Source organism: Lytechinus variegatus, chromosome 2 (genome assembly GCF_018143015.1).
Source record: "Lytechinus variegatus isolate NC3 chromosome 2, Lvar_3.0, whole genome shotgun sequence".
NCBI lineage: Eukaryota > Metazoa > Echinodermata > Echinoidea > Temnopleuroida > Toxopneustidae > Lytechinus > Lytechinus variegatus.
The window spans coordinates 25424732-25446430 of record NC_054741.1 but is presented as its reverse complement, the minus strand read 5'-3'; the positions used below and the strand labels follow the sequence as shown (position 1 = coordinate 25446430).

General features: G+C 37.6%; 1 protein-coding gene across 3 annotated transcripts in view; it reads right to left on the bottom strand.

Moving 5' to 3' along the window:
• LOC121407676 (rotatin-like) overlaps positions 1-20108 on the bottom strand; it is a 57571-nt gene extending 37463 nt beyond the window's left edge. For all 3 annotated transcript variants that reach the window (XM_041598858.1, XM_041598860.1, XM_041598859.1), the window contains exons 1-11: positions 19960-20108; positions 11296-11483; positions 10378-10576; positions 9314-9472; positions 8461-8551; positions 6762-6876; positions 5546-5699; positions 4574-4736; positions 2194-2464; positions 1483-1668; positions 336-548 (exon numbers count right to left, since the gene is read on the bottom strand). In XM_041598858.1, coding sequence (XP_041454792.1) covers positions 336-548; positions 1483-1668; positions 2194-2464; positions 4574-4736; positions 5546-5699; positions 6762-6876; positions 8461-8551; positions 9314-9472; positions 10378-10576; positions 11296-11483; positions 19960-20014 — 1794 coding nt within the window. In that variant the 5' untranslated portion in view covers positions 20015-20108. The remainder of the gene's footprint in view (positions 1-335; positions 549-1482; positions 1669-2193; positions 2465-4573; positions 4737-5545; positions 5700-6761; positions 6877-8460; positions 8552-9313; positions 9473-10377; positions 10577-11295; positions 11484-19959) is intronic.
• Between the last annotated feature and the right edge of the window lie 1591 nt (positions 20109-21699).

Genomic DNA, 21699 nt, shown 5'->3' with positions numbered 1-21699 from the left:
AAAAAAGGTTGTACAGTTAGGGTTTTTCTCTTCCAAGGCCCTGTAACATATAGCTTGGCAATCTGTCACAGGAGTGAACATTGATCTTTTTGTTCAGGCAATCACACAAATCTATGACCAACTGATAAGCTTTGAGTTTCAGGACCAGGGTGTAACTCATTAACCATCTACACTATCGATTAAAACTTTTGCACTACAGCAATTGTCCTTCGGGATTTATCAATTTATGTAAATGATTAAGCTTTTGCAACTCACCTTACACAAACAGAAACAGAAACAAAATTAAAGAAACAGGTCATTTAAAAAACTTGATTGCAATTCCTTCAATTCCTTACCAAGGAGTTCCTTCCTTTCATGAGGGCACAAGCACTCTGCATGGATGAGATGATCTGATCCATATCGCTGTTGACAGAGTCCTGCTCTGGGCTAACCGACGCAACGTAACACTGGAGGTTCTTGATGCATTCAGGGTAGACCAGGTTGAATCCTGCATCAATAAGCAGCATGCCAAGGGCTGTGGAAAGCTCCTCGGGTATCAGGTCCTGTGCCTGTTAAGAATGTCCAGAGTCCAATTTTCACATACAAACTACATAGTCAAAATAATGGATTTCAAGTATGATTTTTAGTGTGTGAACAAATTGGAAACAACGCTGAGCTGGGTTTAGAAGAAGATCACTTAAATAAACCTTTTGAATATGAAATCATAATCTCAATGTGCCCTCCCTCAAAGAAAAAAGGAATAAGCATAAACACAGTTGCCACCTGCAGATCACCAACACATGAAATGGCTTCAGCCTCTAAGATGGAGACGTCGATGCGTAAGGTATATTATCGACAGCAAAGTAATCATCCTCTATAATAAATTTGTATAGGGAGGGGAAAAAGAAAGACCAAATCATGACTGATGACTTCAGACCTCTGAAAACAATATCGGAATCTTGTCGTAAAGGACGAATAAAGAAAATTACAATAAGGAATCAAAAGAGCCACTAGTATCACTCATTAGAAAGTATAAATGATGATTTGCTTCATCTTGACTGTAAAGCAAATTTTAAGACTCCTATTCTGTTTATGAGATTGAGATCACCAATACCAACATTAAATTTAAACATGAAATCCCAATCTCCCCAATCTGTATAGACCAGTGTTAGTGAAAGTGGAAATAACACAAAAATCCTGAACACCAACTGTGACAATCAGTTGAGTAGATGACACTCATCACCGGCTTCCAACATGAACTGATGGAAATACTCTAGTTTCTGACATCAATTCGTACATCAGCCAGGTTGTGAATATGGTGTTGAAAGCTGGTGTTTGATTTTATACAGAAATACTTTAATTAATTATCTGATGCACAATTCTGGGTAAAGTTGAAAATCAGAAATAATATTTGAGTAAACTTGACCCCCCAAGTAGACAAAATAGACAGAGGAGAATAATAGAGATGAAAGAGCGTAACAAAATGGAAGGAAGAAATATTACCTTTGAGAGAGGAGCAAACTTATTGATGACTGCCAGGGTGAATGTAGCCAAGACTTGGTAGGTTTGAACATGATGCATCTGTTGTTGACTTGTCATGTGACTGGTCATGTGACCACAGTGTGCCATTTGGTGGTGATGATGGATAAGACTTCCCATAGACTCCAGGCACTCACTCAGCTTGTCAGTCTGCATGCAATCAAACAGAATCTCAAGGTTTTTCATCTTGTACGTATTAAGAGCAAGTGCCATTATACGATTTATAGTTTCAAAAAGCTTTTCAAACAGAATCATCAAAAGAAAAAAATCCACTAAAAAATCCACAATGGTGCTCTATTTGAGCTCCAATACCTGTTCCATAATAATCAATATTCTAGAGAAAAAAAAATTATGATCAATTTTTATCAGTCCTGCAGATGGAAAGATTTGGGTAATTTACAATGGTCGTTTGTGTCTTGTCATCTACAAGTATCTGAAATAGGGCACAGCTAAACTTTGGATATTCACCATCATAATTTGTCTGTGGTTCTTCTTGGCCACAGTTTCATAAAGGTTGTTATTGCTAATATGTTGTCATAAACAGATAAATTTAGTGATATCTTTGCTTTGGATTGGTTGAACACACTGTTGCTAAGGTAACTGTCACCGAGTAAAAACATGTCGGTGATAAAATGCAAATCAAACAAGACAGAGTAAGGTTTTGATATATATTACCAACAGTCTTCCAGAAACGCTCTTGTCCTGCCAGATGTCTGCTGTCATGGCAACGCTGAGAAGGCGGAATGCTCGATGGAGTAGATGGACAAGGGGAGAAGTGAGCTCCAGGGAACTCGTCTTGAGAAGGTTCAATGCCTGGAGCATGGCGTCGAGGGTGAACTGTGGCAGGGTCATCTGGGAGAACTGAAGCACGATGGTATCATCAGAGTCTGTCTCAGGGTCTACCGCTGGAGGGCTGATGGAACCAGGTAAGATGGGGCTGGAACCACTGGCATGGGATCAACAAAAACATTGGCACCAGCTATATAACGATGTCACCACTTACATGAATGAAAGGTCACAACAGGGGGGGGGTTGAAGTGGGTGAGGAGGAGGAGGAGGAAAAATCTTGAAAGAGCCTGCTATGCTAAGTGATCAATTAAACAACCAGTTTTTGAGGTTATGTCACTTAAGCATTTAAATTGGGATAATTAGAGCATTGGCCAATATTACCTTAGATTTTAAGCAATTGAGAGTTTTAGTCAATGATATTTCCACTGACATTGATGCAAGGTTTCAATTTGTGGGGGGGGGATGTGGACGAAGAGGATGATGAAAATTCTTGAAAGAGCCGGCTAGTGAATGATTTTAAACAACCAACTACTGATGTTACCTCTCTTGAACAAATACCAACATTTCTTGCAATTTAGAAAATGCTGGATGCTAAATTAGATAAACTGGAGCAAAGAATGGGTCTGAACATAATGTAATTGAGAAATGAGGACTTGGCACATGCTTGAATGTACACTGTATGAGGAATGAAATTACGGATTGAAGAACAGTGCAAGTAAAGAAAGACATGAAAGGGCATTTGTGATGTACTGCAAACACGCCTATGGCCTGAGAGAGAACAGTGTTTTGATGAGGGTGTGGAAAATCAAGACACAGAAACAGTAGTCTATGACTGTAACAAGAATATCTTCAAAGTTAGAGGAAGATATCACTAGCAACATTGAACATCAGAAGATGCATAGAAACATCTCAGTTAATAAAGCAAGACCGATTAAGATCAGATTTCTAAGATACCAAGACAAGGTGAAAGTTCATAATGCTCCACACACTTCAATTTACCAAACCATTCGGTTCATAATGTCCAAATCACAGGCACAGAACTGATCAAGAGGCAAGAACCTCATATCATACTGAAGCGCAAACCCTTTTGGATTTGTAACCACACACCTTACACTCTAACAAAATCAACACAGACCCTTCATCCTTTCAGGAACATCCCTAAGCCCCACTTCCTTTCCCTGTCTTAATCCCTACCATGCATATCAAAAAGCATAGAGGTACATGTGCTGATTTAAACTCTCCATGAATAAAAGTTGAATTATGTGTCTTACAAAAAAATACCTATTTATGCATGTGGCAAGTGTACTGTAATACACATGACTTGCGAAACTCAACTGCTACCTACAGTAGAGGATATTGCAAGTGAGCAAGACCAAAGGCGCCAAAAGGATGTCATAATAATGGACTTCCAGAAAGCATTCGATAAAGTGCAGCATAGAGTTTACTGCTTAAACTCTGGCGCTATGGCATAAGAAGCAAGACTAAATCATTGATTGAAGAGTTTCACAACCGATGTAAGAGTTTAATGCTTAAACTCTGGCGCTATGGCATAAGAAGCAAGACTAAATCATGGATTGAAGAGTTTCACAACCGATGTAAGAGTTTAATGCTTAAACTCTGGCGCTATGGCATAAGAAGCAAGACTAAATCATTGATTGAAGAGTTTCACAACCGATGTAAACAATGTGAAGTAGTAGTAGTAGAGGGTGAACATTCTAAATGGATCAGTGTAGACTCTAGTGTGCTACTACAGTGGCACACCACAGGTGAGAAAGTTCAACATCCCAGATAAACTGGTCATCAACTGTGACCAAACGGCAGTAAAGGTCATTCCGTTCGGCAACTGGACTAGGAATGAAAAGGGGGGAAGGCAGGTAGAGATCAAAGGTATCGACGACAAACGCCAATACACAGCGCTGCTTGCATGTACCCTCAGTGGCGAGATGCTACCCCCTCAGATAATCAATCAAGGAACGTTTACTTTAACGTTGTTTCGTCATTTTTATCAACTCATTTGTATTCATCATGTTTGTGTATTGTTCAATTGAATATCGATGTACTACTTCTGTATCTGACGTACAGTATTCATCTATTCGTGATTTATGTTCCCAATGTGACATACTTTATCCCATGAACGTACTGTTCACTGTGTTATGTCTCAAGAGTCTGACACAACAATTTTTATGTTTTTCAGCAATTACATGATTATAAAATAAATTGAATTGAATTGAATGAAATAAATGAGATGAAATAAGAATTTACTTACACAGAGCTGTGGGAATCCCAGTCTCTGCCATCACCACTCACACGCCTATTGGTCCTTCCTATGATAGAGGGCCTAGACTCGGAACTCAAGGTGGACTGGATGGTGGAATGGGACTGCTCTCCTCCCACAGATGATGTTGTTGAATTGGTCCTCGATAAGAACTCTACAGAAAGAATGATAAAATTGAACAGTTTAAACATCAGTGGCCCATTTCATAAAGACTCAAGTATGGTACCTTGTCATTATGGTCATTATGGTCATTATGGCGATTAGCAATGTAAGAGGGCTCAGCAGCCAATCACAATCAAGATTTTCAAGTTAGTTACAATCTTTTATGAAATGGGTTCCTGTATGGAAACACTAATGACAGACAGTATGTGATTATTTTTGCTTGATAGCCATTGAAAATAGAGCATTTAATTCAACAAATCAGATACCCATTATCCGAAGGAGTTATCAGAGCAAGTGATGATTAAACAAAAATGGCATATAATACAACCAAGATTCAGGAGTTGAATGTTTACTACCAGTGGATAGGATATATATCTGACAATCCACATCTGACCAAAAAAGTGTCCCTCGAACAGCTCAATTTAGATTGGCATTTATGAAGACATCTAATGAGGGATCAAATTCATCGCCTGTCAATTTGGGAAAAGGAAGTTCAGTAGTTATCCTCCATAGAATCAGTGTAAGATAGACAATCATATTCATACACTTTGTCAATCAACTAAAAAAAAAAGGAATACCTCCCAATGTTCATAGGCCCGTGCAACCTATACCATGGATGATCCCATGGTATGAGACTATGAGGCTACATATCACCATATTCATGAATACACTTCCATACACAGAGAACTAAACATATGTATTCTGAATGAAAGCATACATGCCATATAAGGAAAGAAAATAATTTACTACAGCCACAATTACTTGGAGAATGCTCAATGATTGAGAATGGGAACAGACTACCTTGTTTTGGACAATAGAGGGCAGGATCATGGTAGAACTGGAAACGAGCCATAAGCAGTATAGAGATGTTAGTCAGACAATAGACGGCATGCTGGGTAACACGAGCCTTGCTTTCGTCATCTTGGCGGTGATCGGCTAGAAGAGACAGCAGGCTCTGAAATGAAAATAGGTAAACAGTTTCTTTTTTTTATTATACCATATCATTATGGCCTTATAATATAAAGAGATTCTAGTTGAATTTGATTTCAATCTCAACTTTAAATTGTTCTTAATTGCTAAACTACATAGTTGTAATAGATCTCAAGATATCATTGATTCTAATTGTTTCCCAAGACTAGATGTGAAATATTGCTATCAAATAGGAAACATTTACAAGCTACAATGAAATAACATAAATTTCAAGACCCCCAACCAAAGCGTGGCATTGTTGTGCTTCATAGCTTACAAGCTTTTTATCCGAATATGATTTTTCAATTTTATTTAAAAGTAAAACAAAGTATTTGAAGCAATCAATTATTTCATGAGAAAGTCTTTAAAATAATGGTACTATGTTCCATTTGTATAATGCAGCTACTATAATTGCATATACTCTACTGCGCTCGATACTTGGTATCATATTGGCAGTAGCTGAGCCGCCGTATTGGCGCTAAAGCATTCAAAGAATAGATCCTACCAGGAACCCATTCACCTCACCTGGGTCACGTGCAGCACAATGTGCTGAAGGGAAACATGCCACGGCTGGGATTCGAACCCACGTCCCTCTAATATAAAGACGAGAGTCATAACCACTAGACCACGACGCCCCCAAAATCAAGATTGTCACCATATTATCATAGATCAACATCTGGTATATTTACATAAGCTTATCAATGTGAAATCATGAAATCTTAGCTAAAAAATGACAACACATATGATCACTAACACAAAAATGCAAAACATGGGACATGGTATTAAATATTAACTATTAATATTGCTTGGAAAAATACCCAACATTTGGTGGAATTTTGTTGGTTTTTTTTTGCTCATTTCTCAGCAAGTACACATTTTCTTCCAGAGCCATTTGGCAAATATTTTTTTATTCATGCATACAAACATTTGGGTGGTCATTTGATTGAATTCTATTCGAACTCATTTTGAGATTGAGCTTGGGTTGGACCTTTAAAAGAAAAAGAAAAAACAATTGCAAATGAAATGTATGATTTATATTCATCCTTACCTGGATGATATTTGGTCTCTGAAGAAAAATCTCAGCTGGGAAGTCATGGAGTACAACATCATTAATGAAATCACAGGATGTGATTACTACTTGGACATCAGAACTACACAGAGAGCTAGAGAAATAATAATAATAATAAAGCAATATTGACTGGCCTCAGGGCGATACGACATATATCCCTCAAACTAGATTTATATCGCCCAAGTCGTAGACAAGGATGATATCAAATTAGTGAGGGCGATATATGTCCTTTCACCCCCAGGCCAGTCAATATTAACCAAATCAGACATCTAGAGCAAAAATCGTTAAAATTTAGATATTTTAAATTTTTAGAATGAGAATCTAGTTTCTCATGTTGAACAGACTAGGCCTCTGAACCACTGTAACGTAATTGAAATGACGCGTCCCTGGCCTAGGGACACAGTATCCAGCACTGCGCGGTTCAAGGACACGTACAAAAACGCGTTGAATACCTGGATATTAGCGCTGGCTTTCATTGCCCGCTACATTTCCACACATTTTCTCATTGGCTTTCCTGAGTGGACAAATAAATTGGGCCCGTGGATGAACAATTGGAATTTTATTGACCGGCCATTTGATCCCAGTCTTAAGCAGGCAACAATGTTTCAAAGTTGCCCTGCTCAGATGCCTGATATGGTTAATAATAATGTCATATTTTACCCAGGGTATCCATTTCAAATCCGGAAACTGTTCTCCCAGCAGGCTCTGCTTAACATGATTATGTTATTATGTTAGTGGAGCATTGTGGCCCGGTGGATTAGTCTTTGGACTTTGAAACAGAGGGTCATGGGTTTGAATCCCAGCCATGGCATAATTTCCTTTGGCAAGAAATTTATCCACTTTGTGCTGCACTTGACTTTCCTTCGGCAAGAAATTTATCCACTTTGTGCTGCACTCAACCCAGGTGAAGTGAATGGGTAAATGGCAGGAATTTATTCCTTGAAATGCCACCATGCTGTAAAAGGCTATGAGCAAAAGCCAGGGTAATACTAACCGCATAGGGACGCAGTTGGCAGTGATATGCGCTATATAAGCATGTTGGTATTATTATTATTACTACTCCGGCTTCAGCACGGCTAACTATGATTGGGCGCTTGAGCATTCAAGGAATTTCTTCTTACCGGGTACCCTTAATGTGGGTAAATTTCTTGCTGAAGGAAAACATGCCATGGCTGGGAATCGAACCCACATTCCTCAGATTGAAAGACGCGAGCCTTAACCAATAGACCACACCCAGAGAAAGACAATTTTGTTTTGAAAATAAAGAATTTCAGTGCATGATAGACGTCATACATGTGGTCCAGACAGCTACAGAGAAACATTTTCTAAGTTGCACAGAAAAAGTCATGACATCATAAATCTTGCCCAATAAGAGTTCAACCTGGAGAAATATTGGTATTCTATACCAGACTGCAATAGCTTATTATACTGGTGATCATCGTGAATAACATTAACTTATGAAGCACCATTGGCTAGGAGCTAACTAGCCAGCTTATGTCCATGATAATAATCCCCAAGCTCCATGCATATTCATATTTAATGAACCATGTTGCTGTACAAGCACTGAACATAAAAAACTAGGTCTTACATTGCCACGAATAATATTTGTACACCTTGACAGCAAGTAATTGGATTCTGTTATGTGTATAACTGCTTTATCAAAAACAATATCTCTTACTTGTTTGTTGATGAAAGGACATGGACATCTGTAGCAGTCAGGGGTAACCATGGGAATGTAGAAAATATCACTCCACATATTCCTTTACTACCTGAAATTATAACAATTTAAGACCAAAACTCCCAAAAACATATTCAAATGCCGTAGTATATCAGATAACAATAGAAATGCATATTTCACTCACAGTAAAAAAAAATATATTTTTAAAAATAAAAAGTACAGAAATAAATACAAATAAAAATGACTGGGCGTTGTGACGTGCACCTGTAATCCAAGCTGTGGGGAAGTTACAAATTGATGCAGAGGTTCGAGCCCTGGTCACATCTTTCGGATGGTGACGTTAAAGGTCTGTCCCAGACGTAAATAATCATATCTGATTGATACACGTCTGACATAACCCAAATACACACACACACAAAAACAAAGTTTTGTGATAAGTGTTGCTGGTGGTGTTTAACCAAAAAGCATGAATAAAAAAACTAAAATAATTTCAAATAAGATACTATTTCAGGGTGGACAGAAAAACACAGTGTTGACATGAGCAACCTAACAAAAAGCTTAAGGATTGATCAACAGCGTTATTTTCAGAATAGATTGCCTTGGTAAATATGAGTTACCAATTGTTGAAATTGATCTGTCATTTGCAGAACTTTGTGTAATTGGCCCTTCATGATCACTACATCATATTCAATGATAAATATACATCACCTCCAATACCACCAATTTAAACATCAAATTTATCATCATGATCATGATCATGATCATCATCATCAAGCATTATGATGATCATCATCATAATTATCCTCCTCCTCCTCATCAAGATAATTCAAATGATTTTCCTGCTCCCTCTTACCTGGACACTGTTCTTGTAAGATCGCTCTTCTTGATTTATTCTTCAGTGCACCTGTTGGAGACGGCAATCCAAGATGAAAGTAGCCATTGGCCATGTCTGGTGTCAGTGTCAAGGATCTCGGAGACACTTTGGGAATGGATGAAGCATCTTGGATAACATCTGGAAGAAATATTCACAATTCCCTCATTCAATGCAAAATTACTTCCAAGGGTCTTGTCGAAAAAGTATTCTACACCGTAACAAAAACTAACAATAAAAATTATTTTCAAAGTGTATGCTAAGTGCTAACTTTTTAATCATCATTTTCAAGGTGAACTGAATTGATATTGGTCATCTCACCTCTATAATCTAAATTGATAATCATTATGCTCATTATCATCACCACCACCTTCAACACCACCACCACCACCACCATCATCATCATCATCACCACCACCACTCCCATCATCATCATCATCACCACTACCATCATCATCATCACCACCACCATCACTACCATCATGATCATCATCATCACCACCACCACTACTATAGTACTATCATTATCATCACCACCACCACCATCACTACTATCATGATGATGATGATGATGATGATTATGATGATGATGATGATCATCATCATCACCACCACCACCACCATCATCATCATCACCACCACCACCCCTACCATCATCATCATCATCATCACCACCACCACCATTACCACTACCATCATCATCATCAACATCATTATCACCATCATCACCACCACCACTACCACCATCATCATCATCCATGCCATCAATATCATCCTCATCTAACATACTATTATCACAATCTGGCTGACGAGTGAATTTGAGCCTTGACAAGTTCATCATTACCATTATCATTACAATCATCACCACCACCACAAACCACAACAAAATCAATCACCAAAATTAAAATTATCATCATCAACATCCTCATTATAATCAAGCACAGAGTGCAATGCGGTCTTTCTTAAACAAAATATTGGTAAACAACAGCAGCAAACAACAGCACAATGATAATAAAAAAATCCCTCATTTCTACATATACATGTACCTCCATTATGACCTGTTGTCTGAGCCTCATAGAAGCAATGCTCATAGGACACAGAGGAAGTGACTTCCCCGGGCAGACTGAGTAGGAGTTCCAGAATGTCATCGATGGATGCCTGCAAGTTATCCTCAATGTCTTGCCTCAACTGAGAGAGAAACTGAACAGCTCCAATCTTCACCAAGTGTTCTGAGGCAGAGGGGTGCTGTGAAATAATAATGTGATAGTGCTATATGAGGTGTTTACATATTTACAGGTAAAGGCAATATCTATGCAACTTTGATGTTAAAAACAGGAATCAGCAGTATCTGTATTTTATTTTGATGGAAATTATCAAAATTGCTTTTAATAACATCTCAACACTCACAAAAGGCTCCTTGATAATGTTATGCCACTAATGAGCAAAAATAAATAAGGTAGACATATATATAGGAGATTCTTCACTTTTGATGAAAAATAATTCTTTGAATTATTTTCAATCTGATGGTCTTTATTTGACTTCAATTTTTTTAGCAGGAAGATACTAACATGTACATGTATATCCTCATATCGTGCTTCAAATAATAAAAACAACACAGTCCAACACCTTTGAAATATATACATAAATCTAAGACTATTGATTCATATGGGGCAGGTCATCACTGCCTTTGCATATTAATTGTTACTCATGGATCTATAAATTATTAGAATGACAACGTAAATTCAAGTCTGGTGTTGGTGTTTGATGTACAGATAAGATTTTCTCTCTCAGCTCCAATACCTAGCCTAAATTGGCACTTACTATGATCAAAAACACATTGATACTTTTGATAGCTCGACACATATCGAAACTTAAAGTTTGGTGCTGTGTTGTAGTAAACCTTGGCCTAACACCACCACCAAAAGATCAACACCAAACTTGAAATCACCCAGTTTTAAAACAACCTTTGCAAGTCTCTGAATCAGCAGCAGCACATCTTTCTTCTGAGGACATGACTTGAAATTAAACCATTCCAACAAACGGATCAACAGGTGGTGCTCTTGGACCAGGTCAGCCTCCTCAATGAGCCGATGCTCAAGCTTGCACAGGAGATTGGTTAAAGCTCTACATCGAATCTCTTCAATTTCATGACCTGTAAGACACATTGTGATAGTGAAGGAATGAATGGTTATTCTCAAGAAATTAATCACACGTGCCTTTGTGCTTCCAAAGGACTTGGATATTATTATTTAATGATTTGTTTTCAGTTTTTTGTCACTAACTTCAGTCCAAATCAAAACTACGGTGAAGGCCAAGCGAAGCCATGTCTGACTGAGAATTTGTAAGATGACGTAGAGATCAGAGCTGTAATACAGTCGTTCCAGTCTAAATTCATTCAGTTAAATTGATCCAGATGCCTGAATCTGGCAGATCTGCACTGCCTGCCATGCCAAAGGCAAAATGGGCCATGGCTGCAAAACTGTTCAAGCAGCTTCTTTTTTCAAATAGATGTTGTTACTCTAATTTAAAAAAATCTAGAAATACCTAGCCTTGAGGACATGATGATATTTAAAAAATATTTTGACATATAATTTTTCATCACGAAGCCTTAACCCTAAATAGACTGGGCTATTTCAACGCCTAAGAAGACTGGGGGGGGGGGGGCTGATTCAGCCCCCCCTTATGATCTCAGCCGTCGATCGCGCGATCGCGACGAAAATTGGCACACGCGTTACCCATGGCATTATCTACAAAACTATAACATCAAATTCTGCAAAAATCTCATGTTTCATTAATTATGCTAATCTATGCGTAAAATCATAAGTTTGCTGTAATTATTAAAATAATACCCTTAAATTCTAATTTTTGTTTCACATACTCTAGATAGGCATCTGATCAAATTTATTTAAAAAAAATTTCAACATCACATTTATTTTCTTATGTATTCTATTGTTTTCTAAATTTCTTATGTATTTCTATGTTTTTCGACTTTTTGTTTTTTATTGTTTTTTCAATGGAAATTGTTGGGGACTTTATTTGGACCATAAAAAAGTAGAAAATTAATTGATTTTAAGCAGTAAAAGGAAAAATAATTATACATTTATGAATTTTGGATAAAAACACTATTTGCATTGGATTTGTACACAAATTCACGTATTTGAGTAATTTTGGGTGTGCATGCACTTACGAAATGTTGTATAATTTCCGAACCGCGTACCCGGGGGTCACAATTTTGGTCTCAAAAGTTGCGCGAGACTTGAAAGTAAAAAGTCAGTGAGCGACGCGGTCAAAAAATTTCGCGCGGCGGATTTATCGCGAAAAATGTTGAGGGGGGGCTGAATCAGCCCCCCCCTGTCTTTTTAGCGTTGAAACCCTGCCCATACATGCCTAAGCGGCACATATAAACACAGATATATTTCCCTAGGATATCAACTTTAAACCTACAAATCACATAAACTTGTTGCATTTTATCTATCTATACCAGACCGATCTTGTGTAGATCCCTCAGGCTCAATCCATTTGTAAACACCGCAAATACTATGGTACTGAAGAAACCTCTTTTTTTAACCTTCTTACTTCATACGCATTAGGGGTATGAAGGTGTAGACCCTATAGAAAAAGAAAAAGCAAAAAATTTATGTGATTTGTAGGTTTAAAGTCAGATTTCTTAGGGAAATCCATCCATGTTTATATGTGCCACTTAGGCATGTAATGATGTATGGGGAGGATTTCAAGGCTTCGTGAAGAAAAAATATACCAGAATGTCAAAATATTAAAAAATATCATCACAGAGTCCTCAAGTCAAGGCTAACTCTGAGATTCTTGTCTTCATATCATGTGCCCGTGCCTGCCTGAGCTGAGCAACGACCCCTTCGGCCTTCATCTGCCGGAGCGAGGCGTGGCGGAGCTCCCAGACCCAGTGCCACATAAACATAAATTAAAGCTCCCCAAGGCAGGTGCAGGCCTAGACAGGAATAACCATCGTTTCTAGGGATTATTTAATAATTTCTGACATTTTACTATAATCCCCATTCACTGATGGTAGTGTGTTAGTGCGAGCCTGCATGTGTAATCAGGTACACCAATTTGGGCGACCGGGTTTTGTCTAGATTTTTATTTTTTTTTAAATTTTAAATGACATTGTATTATCTTGAATGAAGGCCCACTATTTTCGTTAGACTTTCTTTTGAATTTGTGATACTATACATATTCAAAGAAAATATCGAAAATATATGTTACCGATGGTTTATTCCTTATTTCAGGGCGTGACAAACCCGCTAGCCCAGGGCAAGTGAAAATGATGTGCGGGCAAGCATTTCTCAAAGTCAATTGCCTGATCGGGCAAGTGGTTGTTTTGGAAATAAAATAATAAAATATCAGTAGACCATCTAAATTTCAATATCTTTTGGATAATCACAACTTATCTCTCATATTATGTCAAACCAGTAAAAAAACAGAGGAAGCTGATGTAAAATCAGCGCCAATTACCAATAATTTATCGCTAGGTACCTTGTTCGAAAAACCGTGCCATCGCATCTTATGTTCTATGGGTGCAATGACTGCGCATGCGCTACAATCTCGCGCAATTGGCCGATGCAAACCCCCCCAAAAAAACACCAAAAGTGGCTAAAATTTCACATTTTGCAAAAATACATGAATGGCCATCTATTTTCCATATTACCTTGAAATTGTTTTTAGTTGGAAACTACCGAAAAAATGAAGATTATTCAGCTCTTTCTTGACTCTGATTTATGATGATGTTACACTCGGTAAATTTTGTTTATTATTGTGTATCCCACATGTAGACTTTCATGGTGTTGACCAAGTGTAAAACGACTAACAATCGTTTTCTGTTAATGTTGCATGAAAAAAAACATGAAAGTTTACATGTGGGACTACAATAAATTTGCAGAGGCCTGCTTATTTTTTTATTTTTCTACCGGAGAGGAAAAAATGGCAGCCATGTGTTGCTGCCCTCTACGTTCAATGAGTTGTGCTTTTATCAAGGCTTTACAAATAAATTTTTGATATCCTGGTCAATCAATGCCAGCGACAAGTTTTGAATGCATGCACATCTACAAGCGCAAAGCAGCAGCACAAATCGCGATATATAGCGACTGGTAAATACGTCTGTAAGGACGATGATGTCATCCAAGATGGCAACTTACGTTGACCAACGAAAGGATCGAAGATGACTATGTTTTGATCATCATATGAAAGGAATTAGCGGTAACTGTGGTCTGAATTTTATATATTTTTTCGTAAGTTTGGATGTAATTTACCTTTTATAATGTGACATTTTATGTAAAAAAAAAGATCCAGATCGCAGGTCAAACCGATCACATGCGATATTTTGAAATCGGCCATGAATAATACGTGTGAGAAAAAAGATACTGGCCAAAAATCACCAATTTTGAGGATAACCGGAGGATGGACATAGAGAGAAATACGAGTGAAGAGTAAGAAATTAAGCTATTTTACTTTCTCATTACATTTTTTTCTATAATTTTTACAATAAATAATGTTTCCATCCCAACTTGGTCACTCGGAATATCCGATCGAGTTCACCATCCCTAAGTTCGGGTAGGTGGAGCGTAGTGTAGCGGTAGGAAGTTCAGTGACTTTTTGAAATCTTGAAGAATCCCAACAAATTTGATATCATTGGAAAGCTTGTGAAATAAGAAAAATAATGGTGCTTCAATCAACTCATCGTCTGATATATTGACAGAGATATTCCAATTTACACCGGAAACTATAGATTCGCATGCGGCATGATGGCAGTTTGTTCGCCACATGTTCGCATGATTTGGTTGCTAACTTCAGTTCATATCAACATTACAATGCTATGTGAATCCAAGCAATCCGCGAAGTGATGTCTACGGATTACGTGTACATGTATATCAACGAGATCAAAGCCGAAATACAGCCATTCTCGATCACGATATTTTGAAAAGTGGTGGATATATTGACATCAAAATGTGACTGAGAGACTTGTCATGATATTTGGGAACAAGTATTTGTGATGAGGTATGGCAGTGTATCCCATTGCCAGACACCTTTATTTCAGTGCTTCAAAAATGACAACAAGAAGAAATACAATCAAGAAAAATTCGCATTTGATATTCCAAATATGAAAATTATGAACATTATTTTACCAACCATTTTCTTTGCATCGCACTTGCCGCATACCCCAAAAGTTTTTGTTTGTTTTTTATATCAAATCTGAGCAGATGTTGGTAATAAACTATTTTATCTTTTTTGTTAGCTGCATGTTCCATGGCACTTTCCAATATTATGCTCGTTCATATCGTGACGCTCATCAAGTTCTATCGATGCGCTAGCCGCCAATCGACGGCTCTACTAACGGTAAACCTCGTGCAAGGGTACGGTACCTTGAGAACTAGTCGTCAACGATCACCCACAATACACCACACCCCATCATTCGATCGAAGGAGCGGACGAGATTGAAATTCGGCAAATCAGGCCCATATTTCCGTTAGAAAATATATCAGCTGTTAATGCAAAACTATGTTATATATTTTTAGGCATTTTTCTGTAATTTTAGAGATAAATACAGTGAGGTAAAAGCAGGATTTTTTCGCCTTGCTTTTGCAATCTTGTTCTATGTAATAATGTATTGCTGCGGTATTTCTCTGTTAAATTGAATTGCGGAAGTCTTACGGTACGAAATTGTTTTTGAACGCAGTAATATGAGCGTCCGGAATCATAATAGAGTCCGTAATAGTAATACAATACGTGACTATATGCTGGTAATCAGCCAGTGCCTGAGTGCGAAACTGCATTAGCCATTAGTGCCTGAGTTTTTGCCGTGTTTAAGTTAAAGTCAATGGCAGAAATCAGACTAACACCAGTCTAACCTTAGTTTTCAGTTTTTAAAAATAACAAAAGATTGTTGAGACTTCCAGTTCATTCACTTCAGATTTTTTAATCACATTTTTACTATTGCTCACCTTCAATGGGACTCGAACTCACCTCGATTTTCATGTATCTGCAGTCAAGACCTTTCCCGTTATGCTAGCGAGAAGCACTGATACCGGAAGGGGTATTTTAACGATTATCAGCCAATAGTTCAACTAGTCTTGACCCACAGACTGACTAAATAAACCGATGTCTATGGACAATTACACGCATTAGATCCTGCTCGAAATTTGACAGAATAAAGCCATATATTGGTATATATTTCCACTTCCCCATCAAATTAGGGCTAGATATTATTATTCTGAACCTAACCTTCTCCATGTTTTTATTTTCAATTTTGGTGGGGGTGCATATTGATATGGAACTCTTACCTCAGTTTTTACCTGAGTTTTCTCAGGTAAAAAGTTTTATGCAACAGACTGCAGGGTTCCGGCCCGCGAAGCAGGCCGGAGCTCCCTGGCCCTGTCCCTTGTAGTGCGGTATGGTGTGTCATCCCGTAGGACTAGCATGCCAAAATTTTTGGTTGTTTTGGCTTCAATAGGGTCCCCTTCGACCAAAAACGATGGGGGTCAAATTTTCAGACCCCTCCTTCCCTTTGTGGGGGGTCCTTTTTGGCGCCATATTGGCCTGTACAAAGCCCAATAGGATAATCCATTGTTTTCAACCTTATTTCTCACTTTCCTTCGCCAATTTTATTTTTAAGTTGTCTGAGGTGTACAAGAATGAATATTCGATGATGTTGTGAAGTCAATATTTTTACACTTTTGCCATACGGAGGCGGGTTTTGCGAAAAATGCCCCAAAATTGTAAAATATTACCCCAAAAATGTAATTTTCTCCCTTTTTTGCACTAGAATTAGGACAAAAAGATTACAAAATGAAGTGCATTTGTCTTGTTGTACAGTCCAATAACAGAGGAATACATCACATGTAATTTATATGATTATTATTGGTAAATTAATGTAAAAGTCGCCCCCATTTCAGGATTTTATGCAGTGAAAACCTAACTACAACACTAGAGGGCGCCATAACTTATCATGATGATATTAGTGTGGTACAGTATATCATGACACAGTTCCTGCAGGATTTTTGTGCCAAATTTTGTTTTTGACTGCTATTACTTTAAAAGTGGATATAGAACATTAAACATACACCTGGGGATATTATTTTGGTGTCTACACTAGTATTTCAAGAGTTAAAATTAAAAATACATGTACATATTAAGGACTGGCTACAAAGACTGCAGTTATCCATTTTGCCTTAAAATCCAAGTGGGCTTTAAAAAAATGGGTTCCAAAATGACTACTGTTACTTAAAAGTGGAGACATTATTCAAACAATACCAACCTGTGAGAAATACATGTATTTTGGTGCCTACACTTATATGTATGGGATAAGTTATCATATTGATTCATGAGTTTGTAATAGCACCCACTTGATGATTTTTTTTTATCTACCATGGATTTTAGACAAAATGGAAAACTAAATATCCTTGTTATTTGTTGAATGTATTATCTAACCCTTTATACCACCATGTAGACATCCAAATTATTCCTCACATATTAATATTGTATAAACTCTGACCATTATTAATGAGTTTTAGGAATCATTTTCGATGCCATTTTGAAAACTTTCTTGGATTTTTAGGCAAAATGGACAAGTGCATATCTTTGTAACTAATCGAAAGTATTATTATAATCATGAAACCATTGAGTGGACACCAAAATCATATGTCCTTGGTGAATTTTAAATGAACGATGTCCATTTTTAAGTAACAGCATTCACTTTAGACTCAGATTTCTTCACGACATCTTGGATTTTCCGACATAGACCAATGACTGTCCTTGTTATGATATGGTAATATTAATAATATAGGTATATTTACCTAGGGAAGCCACTTCAGTTCTAAAAACTGTTCTCCCAGCGGGCCTTGCCATTATTATTACCCCTGCCTTAGATGGGCTGCCTAGGCGCTTTAGCATTCAAGGAATTCCTTCGCGCATTCAGGGAATTTCTACCGGGTACCCATTTACCTCACCTGGGTTGAGTGCATCACAATGTTGATAAATTTCTTGCAGAATGAAACTATGCCATGGCTGGGATTCGAACCCACGACCCTTTCAAAGTCAAAAGACCAATCCACTGGGCCACAACACTCGAACGGTTGTAACTAATTTTCTGACTTTAAAAATCATGGTTTAAACATGAAACCATATTCTTGATGGATATCACATGTCCACTTGTAAATAATCGACCAACGACTCTCCTTGTAACTTATTCTAATGTATTATTAGACTCACTTTTCCATGGTAGTCACACACATTCATATTCCCGGATATTGAACAAACTATATCGGTTTTTCAAGCAGCAACAGCAATTTCAAACTCCATTTTTGGAAGCCATCTTGGATTTTTTAACATACCGGACCACCGACTGTCCCGGTATGTTGAGTCCAAGATGGCCTCCAAAAGTTAAATAAATAAAGAAAGGAAACGGTATTCTTGTCCCAATTATGATCGTTGAAACCATGGTCTAGACACCGATTCCATCTATCTCAGGTATATAAAATGTGCTATGTCCATTTAAAGTATCAACAGCCATTTTAAACTCCATTTTTGGAAGCCATCTTGGATTTCTGGGTCCTTGTAACTTTTCCAAATATACTTCTTCACCCTTAAAAATCTTTGAATAGAAACCAAATTAAGGTCACTTAAATAACAAAAAAAAATCCAGGATTTTTTATTTTAGCCCAAGGCAGCCATTTTGCCCCCCCCCCCCCCGTGGGGGGGGGGCGAGAATCAAAACAAATTAGATGCCCATACTATGAATCGGCATTGGAAATAATTGCTCTTGAAATGTGTCAGCTTTCAAATTTATTGATAAAATTACAGTGCCTAGAATTTGATTTTTTTAGGGAAGTGCTTATCATAAGTTATGGCACCCTCTAGTGTTGTAGTAAGGTTTTCACTGCATAAAATCCTGAAATGGGGATGATTTTCACATCAATTGACCAAAAATAATGATATACATTACATGTGATATATTCCTCTGTTGTTGGATTGTATAACAAGACATATTCATTTCATTTTGTAATCCTTTTGTCCTAATTTTAGTGCCAAAAAAGGGAAAAATAATATTTTGGGGGCAATATTTTACAATTTTGGGGCATTTTTCGTAAAGTCCGCCCCCGTATGGTAAAAGTTAAAAAACATTGACATCACAACATCATCAAATATTCATTCTCATACACCTCAGACAACTTTAAAATATAATTGGCAAAGAAAAGTGAGAAATGAGGTTGAAAACAATGGATTATCCTAATGTACAGGCCAATATGGCGCCAAAAAGGACCCCCCACAAAGCCAAAGGGAAGGAGGGGTCTGAAAATTTGACCCCCAGGCATCGTTTTTGGTCTAAGGGGACCCTATTAAAGCCAAAACAACCAAAAAATCAATTTTGGCAGGCTAGTCCTACGGGAACTGTGTCAGTGACATACCGTACCACACTATTGGACCTGGGTTTAGTTAGCCGGCCCAGGCCAGGCCAGGCCCCGGCGCGGCGGCCAGCCAACCTGAGCCGAGGCTGAGCTCGGTAAGGTTCTACTTCAGTCCCACGTATGAAAATCCGTGTCGTGTACTCCTCTCTCCAAGCACACTCAAGTCAAAGTCTTGAAAAGGAAAGTTTCACTCACCTAACTTCACAAATATATGATTCAAATTTGTTGCCTTATCCCTTGGATCGTCCATTGTAATCCTTTCATATGACAGAAACACATTATTCACAATTTATCACCAGAGATTGTTGTATGTTTACAATAATTTGAACGAAGCGCCATCAAAGAATAATGTTGAATTGACAACACTGAGGGCGCTAGATTTTGGAGAGCAAGGCCCTATATAAACAAGGTTGCGACACCGGAAGTTGCCGTCATTTGCTCATGGAGCTTTTCAATAGTTCCAAACTCACCGAAGTTTGTGTACAAAGTCAATGGAGGAGATTTTTCAACAGCAAATTTCAGGTAATTTCAATTGTTATTAAGAAAAACAAAATGATAATTTTTAATGAGAATTTTATTTCCTTTATTTTGATATGATTGGTTTGCAATAATTTTGAATTTTAACATGCTTTTTTACTAATTTTTAATAGTTCCAAGGCGTAAACATGACAGTAAAGATACGGTATGGGACTGACAACTGTAGCCGGCAGTGCGGCTGGCTCAGTAGCCCGATATACCGTACGCTGTGGTTGTGTTTCCTGACGGGTTGGGTCCGGACTCATGACATCTCCTTTCAATTTTGAAAAGTTTACAAGAAATGTCTTTGATTTTTTTTTAGCACAGAATGTAAGAAAATATTATAAAGAACAAATAATGATGGTGAAAAGCAGTATTCAAGCTATACTTTTTGCTTTATTTTCCTGAGAAGTGAGATAAAAATTAAAAAAAAAGTGAGATAAAATACAAATACAAGGCTTCATTTTTCAGTGTCCGGACACCAAACCCCTCATCGATGTTCCACAGATCCAAATCAAGCTATATTTTTTGCTTTATTTTCCTGAGAAGTGAGATAAAAATTTAAAAAAAGTGAGATAAAATCATGAAAATACAAATACAAGGCTTCATTTTTCAGTGTCCGGACACCAAACCCCTCATCGATGTTCCACAGATCCAAAACCAATTTTTTGAAATTCATAGACAATTCCTGGAATTTTCCATTTTGATTTTTAATGAAAATCTTGCAATAATAATACAGTGAGCCTAAATTTGGTCCAAGAAGACTCAAGAAATTAAATTTTTTTTGTTCATGTCCTCTTGAAAAATAGGAACAAAATTATGAAATGACGAGGGCAGAAAATTTTGAGCTCCGACGACGTAGCCTATGTCTGGATCCGGAGGAAGATCTAATGTTAGATCTAAATCTTTGTAAAATATTACATGAATATTTTTAAGTTGCTACAGTAAATTGTCATTTAATTGTAATCATGGGCGGATCCAGGATTTTCCAAAAGGGGAGGCACATTTTCCTGAGGAAAAATTTGACATGCAAAAATAAAAAGGACTTCACTATTAAAGGCGGGGGGGGGGGGGGGGGGGGGCAGGGGCACGCTTGCATTTCTACATTACAATTTTGCTTCTGAAGGGGGGCCCCCTTGTAATTTTTGGATTTCCCTGAATTTCCTGGAATTTTTTTAATTTCTGGAACCTTTCCTGGAAAAAAAAACATTCTCAAAGTTCGGGAAGAGTGGAAGCACCCCATCTACTTGCACTCTCCAACCACTCTTTCTGTCTTGAGTCAATGCAACATTCATGTACAATGCACACTCAAAAAGTCAGATCCATTCAGTTGTTTTCATTCTAGACTTAGAAATCTTTTTTTTTTCATTCACAAGAGTGCTCAAAAACTTCTAATTTTGAGCATATTTTGGTGAGGCC